The sequence below is a fragment of the Protopterus annectens genome, chromosome 12.part0 (assembly GCF_019279795.1).
Source record: "Protopterus annectens isolate FY-2018-M chromosome 12.part0, PAN1.0, whole genome shotgun sequence".
Taxonomy (NCBI): Eukaryota; Metazoa; Chordata; order Ceratodontiformes; family Protopteridae; genus Protopterus; species Protopterus annectens.
The window spans coordinates 907,905,848-907,918,612 of record NC_056746.1 but is presented as its reverse complement, the minus strand read 5'-3'; the positions used below and the strand labels follow the sequence as shown (position 1 = coordinate 907,918,612).

General features: G+C 43.0%; 1 protein-coding gene across 1 annotated transcript in view; it reads left to right on the top strand.

Moving 5' to 3' along the window:
* Nucleotides 1–12,765, top strand: part of B4GALT5 (beta-1,4-galactosyltransferase 5) — a 202,923-nt gene that overhangs the window by 99,062 nt on the left and 91,096 nt on the right. The window contains exon 6 of the mRNA XM_044088972.1: nucleotides 4,514–4,701. Within this exon, the coding sequence (XP_043944907.1) occupies nucleotides 4,514–4,701 (188 nt within the window). The remainder of the gene's footprint in view (nucleotides 1–4,513; nucleotides 4,702–12,765) is intronic.

Below are 12,765 nucleotides of genomic sequence, written 5' to 3'. Positions count from 1 at the left end.
TGGACATTATAGACCGAGGTTACAGGTTCCATTTTCATACCTTACCAAGAAAACAAGGCATACCAAACCTACCACAAAACCAGAGGGCAGAGGCTATCAAGCAAATCTCTCTGCTGGCTCGGATGAAAGCAATAGAAAGAGTTCCACAACAAGAACAAGGCCAGGGTTTTACTCAAGACTGTTCCTTGTTCCAAGAAAAGAATCTCAATGGAGACCAATACTGGATTTGTCCGCATTAAACACCTTTCTCATAGTACCAAAGTTCAAAATGCTGACTCTACAGCAGCTCCTTCCCATGCTGGGCAAGGGGTCTTGGCTGATTACTCTGGACCTCAAGGAGGCATACCTGCATGTCCCTAACAGACACAGCTGCAGAAGATACCTCAGATTTCTTGCAGGGCCAGAGCATTATCAATTCTCAGCATTGCCATTTGGCTTATCTACTGCCCAGAGTATTCACAAAATGCCTGGCTTCAGTAATTGCTCATTGCAGGCTCCAGGGGATCCAAATTTACCCGTACCTGGACGACTGCCTCATACAAGCGGACGACAAATTGAGGTTGACAAAAAACTTGGACTATGTCATACGATTACTTCAAGCTCTGGGATACACAGTCAACTTCCAAAAGTCAAGACTTCAGCCATCCCAGCAAATAATCTTCTTAGGAGCCAAATTAGACACAGCCTCTCAAATGGCTTACCTAACAGAAGACAAGCAAGAGAAGTTAACTCATTATTTCAAAGGTTTGGCAAAACTGACCCAGATGACAGCAAGGAGATTCCTACAGGCCCTGGGTTACATGGCATCCTGCATTCTCCTGGTTCCATTAGCAAGGCTACACATGAGAGCTTCAATGGTACCTAAAAAGCCTATGGTCTCAGCACAGCAACAACTTAGAGACAACCATACCGCTCATTCCATGCCTACAAAAGGAATTCCTATGGTGGGCCTCGGTTAGCCAGGCAAACACAGCTATGTCATTCAAAAAACCACAGATAACACAGACTTTGACCACAGACGCCTCAGATCTTGGATGGGGGGCGCACATGGAAGGCAGGTGTATACAAGGACAATGGTCTCCAAAGGAAGCACATCTGCATATAAACCAAAAGGAAATGCTGGCAGTAATGCATGCCATCGAGGCCTTTCAACACCAACTTCAGCAAGGCCATTTACTGATACGGACAGACAACACCACTGTGATGTGGTATATAAACAAGCAAGGGGGCACCCATTCTTACCCCCTTTGCAGACTGACAATGCATCTTTGGGAAAAATCACTGAGCCTAAACATTCAGTTACAATCCCAGTTTGTTCCAGACAAGGACAATGTGCTGGCGGACAGCCTAAGCAGGAATTTCACAGATCCACACGAGTGGAGCTTACATCCGAAGATCTTCACACAGCTCACTTCGACATGGGGCAGGCCAGAAGTAGACCTATTTGCCTCTCACCTCAACCATCATCTACAAAAATTCTGCTCAAGGACATACCATCCACAAGCTTGGAAAATAGATGCTCTCTCATTCAACTGGAACTTCCTAAAAAATCTATGCATTCTCACCTCTGCCACTGATGACCTCAGTATTACTAAAGATCAAAGCAGAGAGACCCAAGGGGATCCTAATAGCTCCAGACTGGCCAAGACAACACTGGTATCCACTACTACGGAGCATATGTCACACCAAGAAGTGGGCCCTTCCCCAATGGCCTCTACTTTTGACTCAACACAACTTCAAAACAGTGCATCCAAACCTTCAGACACTGCAGCTAACAGCCTGGGAGATCCCATGAATAACCTCAGCCTATCTCTCTCCAAGGAAGTTCAGCGGATATTAACAGAGGCTCGAAGACCATCCACCAGAAAGGTTTACTTAGCAAAATGGAAGAGATTCAGCATTTGGAATTCCAGCAAGGGACATGATGCATCATTATTGAACATCCCACTCATCCTGGAATATTTGGCAGATATGCTAAAGAATGGGCTGTCATATTCTTCCATAAAGATACATGCATCAGCTATTTCAGCTAGATATAACACTGATCCGCCTGTCTTCTCACATCCTTTGCTAAGGCAATTCCTCAGGGGAATCAAGAACATTAAGCCACCAAGAAAGGCTCCAGTGCCAGCCTGGGACCTCAATTTTGTACTAGAAAAACTGACTCTACCTCCATTTGAGCCAGTAGCTTCAGTTGACTTGCAATTTCTCTCATGGAAGACAGCTTTCCTGTTGGCAATTACCTCAGCAAGAAGGGTTTCGGAACTACAGGCCCTAATGGCAATACCACCGTTCATAATTTTCCACAGAGACGGGGTTTCATTAAGGACCAACCCTACTTTTATGCCAAAGGTGGTATCTAGGGTTTCTTTAAATCAAGCAATTCATCTGCCTGCTTTCTTCCCCAGTCCCGAGAATAAGGGGGAAAGACTGTTGCATACCTTGGACATTCATAGACAACTTCGATACTACCTGGACAGAACCAAGACCAGTAGGAAGTCTGAACAACTTTTTGTAGCTTACGCCCCTGCAGTCCAAGGAAAAGCAATTTCAAAACAGACTATTTCAAAATGGATTTGACATTGCATCAGATTCTGTTATTCCTTTCATGGAAAGACTGTTCCAGCCAATGTCAGACCACATTCCACCAGAGCTACAGCCACCTCTACAGCATTCTTGAGAGGGGTGCCTACTAAGGACATTCTAGAAGCTGCTACATGGAGCTCCGTGCATACATTCTCCAAACACTACAATCTCCCTCTATACTCCAGATCCAGAGCAGGCTTTGCTTCGTAGTCCTGCAGGGTTTGATTGCCACACCATCTTTTTCCTAGAGCATTCCTCCTCCCCCAACTAAGCTATGGTATTCTACCCATATGTTATGACTGCAGTTGCATTCTTGAAGGACATAGTACAGTTTTGTACCTACCATAAATGTAGATGTCCGATAGATATGCAACTGCAGTCGGATTTTCCCTCCCTCCATACCCCTCTATGCCTAGGGTCCACTCCTATCCCTGTTTCTCTTAGCTGGGGATATCTGTTATGGTGTATCTGTTTATTGCTCATTTATTTGTCTGGAATACTGTTTTTGTTTTCCAATTTGATTACAGCCTTCCTTGGAGGGCACCTGGCATCTGGGGCAATAAACACTGAAGAAAATGGCGTCGGCTGATGCTTATGTACTCCAGCCGCTCTGACGCCGGAGAGAAATGCGACATCAGCCGATGTCGGACCCAGACTTTGGAATCCGGCCGACCGAGGGCTGCCTGAGGCAGGACAACCCATATGTTATGACTGCAGATGCATACCTATCGGACATCTACATTTATGGTAGGTACAAAACTGTACTTTTTGTACCTACCATAAATGTAGATGTCCGATAGGTATGCATCTGCAGTCAGGATTACCCACCCTCCTTCCCCTCTGTGGTATTCCTAGAGTGCTTACCCCTCTTTCAGCTAGCTGGGGGAATCTATTATGGTGTATTTGTTTGTTTATACATGTATATAATTTGCAAATGTTTGGAACTTTTCAGCATTTATCCAAATTTAGCCTTCCTAGAGGGCACCTGGCATCTGGGGCAAGAAAAACTGAGGAAAATGGCGTCGGCTGATGCCTTTATACCCCAGAAGCTCTGACGTCGGGGAAAGTGCGACATCAGCTGAGGCCAGACCCAGACTTTGGAATCCGGCCGACCGAAGGGCTGCCTGAGGCAGGACAACCCATATGTTATGGCTGCAGATGCATACCTATCGGACATCTACATTTATGGTAGGTACAAAACTGTACTTTATGCGAGATTTACAGGCTAGGCTAGGTACTTGCTGTTCTGGGAAAGGTTTACTTTCTTATTAGTTGTCACTTCTGTGGTGCAAGTCATGTCATTTCCTGCAGCCGTAGCACTGTAGTATCGGATCTCTGTCTGACAGCAATGAAGAATTTGGTTGAATCCTAACAATCATGTTTATGTTGCACTTTCCAAGAAAAGTCTGGGTGCAGTTTGACTAGATATAAATGATATTCCCTTTGGTGTGAAGATAAAGGTGTTGATGGAGATTCCAGGTTAGTTACTCAGATAATGCAGTACTTGTTTGCACTGTTGAATGCTGCCTGTCTTACTGTTTATTGCACTGGGTTTGCCTGCCAATTTTTTCTGTGTCCTTATTTCTTCTAAGATCTGCATTTATGGCAGGTGCTCTTAGCCACATCTGTTCTTTAATACAGGCTTGTTTAATTAAACTAATTCACATAAGCTGTGTAAACATTTTTGAAAATTATGAGGGTTTAAAAACAAGTCTGAAAAAAGCAACAGCAGCAAGTTGTTATCCGAGAAGTAAATGAAACTGGAAGTAAAAGCTGTGACCTAGTTAAAATGATAATTTAATTATTACATTGGGCTCATGTTGATTAGTAAAAAAAATATATATATATATATATATATATATATATATATTTATATATATATTGAATCTTTTGATGGTTATACTTTTGTTTGCATATTTCTTGCAAGGCGGGAACCCAACCTTTTAACCGTGCCATGTTATTCAACGTTGGATTTTTGGAAGCTATGAAAGACTACAGCTGGGACTGTGTCATTTTTCATGATGTAGACCATATCCCTGAAAATGATCATAACTACTATGGATGTGGGCAGATGCCAAGGCACTTCGCAGCCAAGTTGGATAAATATATGTATTTGTAAGTATGTGTTGTAGACACTTTTTCTTTTCTGCAGCATATCACTGGTAAACAGAAGCTTCTGTGTAATTAATAAGCCACATAGGTATGCATTACTAGAACTGCTACATAGCTTAGGTTTGCTGGAAGGTTATTTGCCTTGGAGTAGATTATCATACTATTAAAATACAGTTGTATTTATACATTTTATTTAGGGTTTATTGTAAGTATATACAAGGAATGTGGACTGTTTAGCTAGACAGTAGCTAACATACAACTGACCTCATTTTTAAAAAGCAGTAAACTCTGCATTTTGACAGAGAGGGTTTATGTTTCTTATGTGCCAAATACACAATAGTACAGTGAACCGTGAACATAGCAGTCTGTCCTCCTTCACTGGTACTGTCATTGTAACAGGAGCATCCCTTTGTTGGCTAATGCTAATAGCCAAGGCGTTGCAACAGTCACTATTACTTCAGTTAGGATGTTTACAGGAATTTTCTGAAGCAGATGATTGTTTTAATTTTTCCACTGCATTTTAATTTAAGTAAAGTATTTTAAAAATGTTTTGATGGAGAATTGGTTAGCTGCTGGGACACTTGACTTCCTTTTGACATACTCTGATAATTATTCGGGAAGTAAAGTGTTACAGCTGTGAGTTGTCATTATCTTCCATGCATGTTTTGAGTCCTCTGGTGTTTTCAGGAAAGGTGGACATTTTCATGACTTGTCTCATCACTTGCCATGGTTACTATCAGTTGTGCATCTTAGATTTCGTTAAATGTACATAGCCCAAGACATGCATACTGTGTCTGTCTGTGCCTGCATCTGTAAAGATTCCTGAATAGTTGTGGTCAGTAAATAATAGTAATTGGGAGGAAGCAGATCAAATCAGAGTGGATATATCCCTATGCATAGGACAGTGCAAAACCAAAAAATCACGGGACCTAGAGGACTGCCAGGCAGTCAAGTATTAGCACAGCATTTAATAACACAGTATAAGAAAAAAAGGTCTATGCTTCTAAGTAGTATACATTGGACTGCAGAGAAATTACAGAATAGTGTACTCTATGAAATTCACCGCAGAATACGCATCTCAGAAACCAGGAGCAGCCAAGAAAATGCTGTTTAGTTTTATGTGTTTAGCAAATAAGTCTTTGCAGACAGAGTAACGTAGTCCTTAGTATTGGGGTGGGGGAGGGCTGCATCATCTAGGAGAATAGAGAGAGAGTGAGAGGGGAGAGAAGACAACTTTTGATATTTTATGCTAAGAAAATGCTCACCGAAAAACACAGATGGGGAGAAGTTACTCTTACAATATAAGCGTTTGGATGCTAGAATGGAAGAAAGTGTTAAAAGTTGTAAGGTTTTGTTTTAACAGTAATTTAAAAGGAGGGGACGCATCCACATCCTGGAAAAAAGGCTGTAGTGGCTGAAATATCTAAAGACAATAAAGATCCATAAGATCCAGCTTTGTATAGGCCCATTTCAGTGTTAAACCATGATTATGAAGTATTTGTAATAGCTAAAAGAATGGCAAAGGTGTTGTCAGACTTGGCAGATATGAGTCAGTGTGGTTTTGTGGAGTGGAGACAGAATATAAGAAAGTACTGCTGTTATTGGTGGGTCTTGATAGAGACAAAACATTTGATAGAGTATGCTGGGATTTTGAGTAGTGCAGTGGAAGCATTTGCATTCTTTGATACAGTAGTATAGTTAATTATGAGGAAGTGTGAGGATCAGAGGCAAAAATTGTGGGGGGGGTTTCCTCTAATAATTTACGTCTTAGCAGCGGAACCAGGCAGGAGTGTCCTTTTCCACTTATTTATTTTATTTTTTTGTGTTATATTTGGAGCAATTGGAAAAGATATAAGGGACTCAAATTCAAGAATCTTCTTCTTCTGACTCTGATTCAAGAATATAATTGTTAATCAAAACAAGTTGGCTTTATTTACAACTGATGATATTTTGTACCTGACAGAACCAGAAAAGAACATCTCAGTGTTGTGGAACTTTGTGAGACAGTTTCAAGTCTGTTCGAGATATAAAATTTAATGAAGACAAAACAAATTCTATAGCTGTAAAACTATGTACTCACACATGAATTGGTTCAGCAATATCCATATTTTTTGGGAACACAAAAAATGAAGTATTTAGGAGTATGGATTAAAAAGGGTTCTGTTTTGGCAGATAAAAAGACTTGGGAACAAAAGGTGATACAAAAACTGAGAAACTGGAAGCTGTTTATGGATATGGACAGCAAGATACAAGCAGTGAAAATGTTTAGTCCCTTTAGTCTTAAAAATATGTCTGAACTATATATGTCAACCAGGGGAGAAGTTGTAGACAGTAATAGAGTTGAAGGATTTTATCTGGGAGGGGAAGATAGCAAGGGTTAAGTGAGATACATTGATCCTTCCAACAGAACAAGGTGGTGTAGGTGATTTGAATGGATATTAAGGACTGAGTGTGATTTTTGTTACAGATACTTGAGAGTAACAACAGTCATACAGAATATTAAATTTATAAAAGAACAAAAAGTATTCTGAGAACTAAGCCAACAAGAGAACGGAGAAAGGAGATTCTGCTGATAGGGATGGCTGCATCTAGAGGTTCAGAGAGCAGGCTGGGTAGACATCTGCCTGAAGCTAATTACTATATGCCACGAACAGTACTGCAACTATCCTGTCTGTCTGTGGAATCTTTCTTTGTAACTGTCCCCTCTGTCCACTTCAGTATCTGTGTCATCCTTTGTCTTGCTCTCTACATCCTCTAGTATTGCACAGAGTACTGTGTTTCTCCTTATCACCTAACAAAATCCCTTTGTTTTGACAAGAAAAGTCCCTGTTTTGAGTCTGTCGTGGTACTGTAGGCAAACGTACTACATTTGTATACTTACTGTTGTGATAAACCTAATAGTTAATCACACAACCATATCCACCTGCACAGTTTCCTAGACCTTGATCACACAATGTATATTACCTAGCTTGATAAATTTAATTTTGCTTTTATAAAAAAAATTTACAAGGCAAATCAGTATCTTTAAAAAAGTGTCTAGACTACACGTTAGTGTGTGCCACGTTTCATTTCTTTACGTTTAATCCTAGCTGCCACATGTATGCATCATATTTATTATTTTCTTAAATGGATAGCGTTTGTTAGGGATTCCTTCTTTAGCTATAACCTTAACCACATGATTATAAAAGTATGCACCAACAATTTAGAATAGCTGTTTGACAGATCTACGAGGAACCTTTTTGTCCTCTGACAGTGACTCTGTGACAGACCTAGTTCCACCATCTGTGGATCTATTCACTGTACTCTGTTATTCCCTAGATACATTTCTTATTGATTTTTAGGTAACTTGCAGGCTGTTCACACACCATTGACCTACTTTCCTATTTGTCAGTGTAGAGCTTGTGACGTTCATGTTCTTTCCCGTTTTCTTTTCTTGGTGAAATCTGCTTACTTTCCAGTCATTTCTTCCAGTATGCCACTAAGTGTGGGGATTCTACCTTCGCCTGGATAAACCTGAGAATGTCTCAACTGCCATTTCTTACGTTAAGCTTAGAACTCTGCTGACACCTTCGTAGTTGTTGTCCATTTTATCTCCTCTATAGCTCTCTTGTAGTAGTGACCTATATTACACCTGAGTCACTGTTTCTATACTTTGTCCATGCTCCCCATTATGTCTTTGCACTCCTTAAGTATTATTCTACTGTGATTTTTGACTTCATCCACATGGCAGCTCTGTACAGTGCTTGTTAGCCCCCTTTCAGTCTGTTTTCCCGGTTTCCTTTCAGCTCCTTTCTTCTTCCCTTTTGCACCCTCCTCCACTACTGCTCTTCTTCCTCTTGCCTGCTATTTCACTTGCTTCTCGTTCTTCCACACTTTTGATTTTTTTTCTTTTTAGCCTTTATCATCCCTCATAGCGTCCAGTCTTTGTTCTCATGAACCTGTCACATTCTTTCCTCCTTCTTGCCTTTCCTAGCAGGGGTCGGGTGGTTGCCCACCTCCCCCCAAAAAAAGAGTTGTGATTGCTGAAAGTAGATGTCCTTCAAGGATGCATCTGCAGTCCTTACAAATGGGTTGTCCTGTCATCAGGCAGCCCTTCGGTCGGCCGGATTCCAAAGTCTGGGTCTGGCCTCGGCTGATGTCGCACTTCACCCGACGTCATAGCTGCAGTTATTCGGGTATAAAGGTATCAGCCGACGCCATCTTCCTCAGTCTTTCTTGCCGCGTGGCGCCCGAAGCAGAAGCTGTTCGCAAGTGCCGGTCGGTCAGAACCAGAGATTACTACTACCGAAGACTTCTAAAAAGTACCCCGTTGGGGACTCTTTCTTGCCTCAGCCGATGTCAGAAAAAGTGAATAACTGTTTAACTTGTGGGAAACAAATACCTCATAAAGATTTCCACTCTTACTGCTTGCCTTGTTTAGGCCCAGACCACGACGTAGCAGCTTGTCTAGCCTGTGCTTCTTTCAACCGACGGACGCTTAGACGTCGGTCGGAATTTGCTGAGGAGTTTTTCGGCTCCACTTTTGCTTACAATATGCCGTCGGATACCCCGACTACGCAAATTTCTAAAAAGCGCAAGGAAAAGGACCGACTCTCGCAGTCCGCGGTTTCGGCCGAAACCGCGGTTAAGCCAACCGCGAGTGTCTCTGTTTCGACTGAGACAGAGTCCGCGGTTCTTCCTTCGGCCGAAAGCTTACCTCCTACCAAGGCCTCATCCAGCATGGTTGAATCTGCTACTGAAAACCCACCCGCTCTTGCAGGTTCTCAGGATTTATCTGATACTATCCCTTTGGATATTTCTACCCCTGCACGTGGAGCTGCTAGGCCTCCTGCATCCATGTCGATTAAGGCCTTTGCCAGGGCTAAAGCAGCAAAATCTACCAAAACTGTGCCTGCTAAGACCCCCTCTCACAGGCCTAGCTCTAGTTCACAAATGCTTAGTCTAGCAGAGGATCTCATTTCTTTGATCAGGGGATCCCAACCTCACCCAGACAGGGCCTCTCACCCACCTCCAGAGAAGAGGCCTAGAGTAGAGCCCCCTGAGCCAGTTTCCACAGATGACTCCTCTGATGAATCAGATAATTCAAACCCTCCAGAGGACCCTTTTTCTCCTTATGAAGACTCTGATGCTGAAGAGTCCATTCCTTCTGCCTCTCCGCCTGAGGAATTTTCCTTTGGGGAAACCTTGCATGCTATGAGGGAACAATTTCAATGGCAGGGCCAGGATTTTTCAGACTCTAGGAAAAGGCTTAGAACCTTTTTGCATTTGCCACAGCATAGGCCTTTAGCCATTCCTCCAGTACTTGCTGTTGTAGATGATGCATTTAATGATGCTTGTACTGCTCCTGATTCTCTTCCTCCGGCCCCTGCTAAGCCCGATAGGTACTACAGGGTTCCGGACACACATTATCATTTGTATAAGGCTCCTTTTGCAGATCCAGAAACTATCTCCCAGGGACCTAAGGCTGTAGCAGCTACCTCTGCCAAAAAACCCCTCCCCTCTGAAAGGGAATCTAGGGCCTTAGAGAGATGGGGTAAAAAAGTTTACACTTCTGCTACTCTTTCAGCTAGGGCCTTGAACTGTCAATTCCACATGATTCAGTATCAAGAATTTATGTTAGACCAGTTAACTAAAAAGCTGTCCTCGGATGAGCCATTAGACAAAAAATCTGTTCAGGAAATGGTACATAACATTCAGCAGGTCAGTAATCATTCCTTAAAATGCGGCTATGATGCACTGGAGGCTTCCTTTAGATCAGCCATGACTGGTACAGTGATCAGAAGACATGCATGGTTAAAAGAGCAGTCCTTACCAGACCATGTTAAATCAAAGCTCCTAGATGCTCCCATGGATAAGCTCAGTTTGTTTGGCTCTCCTGCACAGCAGGTGCTGAAGAAGGTGGAAGAGAAAGCAAAATCTGTCCAGACAGTCAAGGATTTCTTGCAGGTCCAACCTCCAAGGTTTAGCAGGAACTAGCCTTCCAAGAATTGGTCCTTTCCAGAAACCTCCAGAGCGCAAAGAGGCAGGAATAGGCGCTCAAGAGGCAGGGGTCAATCCAGAGGTGCCTACAGGGGACGTCAGTGGCAGGCTAACAACCAGCGAGGTACAGCCACAGACCCAGCCACCACCACTTCCACAGGACAATCACAGTGACTTGGCTCTGGCACCGCCTACCAGGGAACAACTAGAAGCACCCTTAGGCGGGAAGCTAGCCTTATTTTCAGTAAACTGGCATTACATCACAGGAGACAAATGGATTTTACAGACAATAGACCAAGGTTACAGGTTTCACTTCCTTACTCTACCAAGGAAGAGAGGAATGCCAAACCTACCTCCAAATCAAAAGACAGAAGCTCTAAAACAAATAACTCACTTACTAAGGATGAGAGCTGTAGAAAAGGTACCATCTATGGAACAAGGGCAAGGATTTTACTCCAGACTCTTCCTGGTTCCAAGAAAAGAAAACCAATGGAGACCTATTCTCATCCTGTCCGCTTTAAACACATATCTCATTGTTCCAAAATTCAAAATGCTGACCCTACAGCAGCTTCTTCCCATGCTGGGCAAGGAGTCTTGGCTGGTAACTCTAGATCTCAAGGAGGCATACCTGCACGTCCCCATAAGACCAGATTGCAGAAGATACCTCAGATTTCTTGCAGGATCAGAGCATTATCAATTCTCAGCATTGCCCTTTGGCTTATCTACTGCCCAGAGTATTCACGAAATGCCTGGCATCAGTAATTGCTCATTGCAGGCTTCAGGGAATTCAAATCTACCCTTACCTGGACGACTGCCTGTTACAAGCGGACAACAAAAACAAGTTAACAAAAGACTTGAAAACGGTCATTCATCTACTGCAAGCCCTGGGATACACAGTCAATATAAAAAAGTCAAGGCTGATACCATCCCAAAGGATAACCTTCTTGGGTGCAGAGCTGGACACATCAAAACAAATGGCATTCCTAACAGTAGAAAAACAGGAACAACTCCCTCTCTACTTCATGGCATTAACAAAGCAGAACCAGCTAACAGCAAGAAAAGTCCTGCAAGCCCTGGGTTACATGGCATCCTGCATAATATTGATTCCACATGCCAGACTACATATGAGAAAGTTACAGTGGTACCTAAGGAATTTATGGTCTCAGCACAAGCACAGCCTAGAAACCAAAATTCAAATAATTCCATGCCTGAAGCAAGAATTCCAATGGTGGGCTCAGGCCTGTCAATCAAACCAAGGACTGCCCTTCCACAGCACTCAACCAAGCCAAACCATCACAACGGACGCCTCAGACCTCGGTTGGGGGGTGCACATGCTGGACAAGTGCATACAAGGCTTATGGACAAAAGATCAGCTGAACCTACACATAAATCAAAAGGAAATGCTGGCAGTCAAACTGGCAATTCAGACATTCAGACCATTTCTACAACAGGGTCAACTGTTGATAAGGACGGACAACACCACAGTTATGTGGTACATCAACAAACAGGGAGGCACACATTCATACCCTCTATGCCGGATGGCAATGGACCTCTGGAATGTGGCCCTGAGCTTCAACATTCAGCTGCAAGTGATTTTCGTGCCAGGAAAAGAAAACATACTAGCAGACATCCTAAGCAGAACTACCACGGATGCCCACGAATGGATGCTGCATCCGGACATCTTCAAAACCATTACAGGGAAATGGGGACTACCAGAAATAGACTTATTTGCATCCCCACACAATCACCAACTGAAAAATTCTGCACGAGGACGTACCACCCACTTGCTTGGAAAGTGGACTCCCTATCATTCAGTTGGAAAACCTGACAGCATATGCATTCCCACCTCTTCCTTTGATGCACAAGGTGCTACTGAAGATCAAAGAAGACCGTCCAAGGATCATCCTGATAGCTCCAGACTGGCCAAGGCAACATTGGTACCCATTACTGAGGAGTATGTCTCGGGAACAAATATGGCCTCTGCCCCTAGTTCCCTTACTGTTAACACAGAACAACTTCAAAACCCTGCATCCAAACCTGAAAACTCTGCAGCTCACTGCCTGGAACATTGCATAAGACCAAATAACC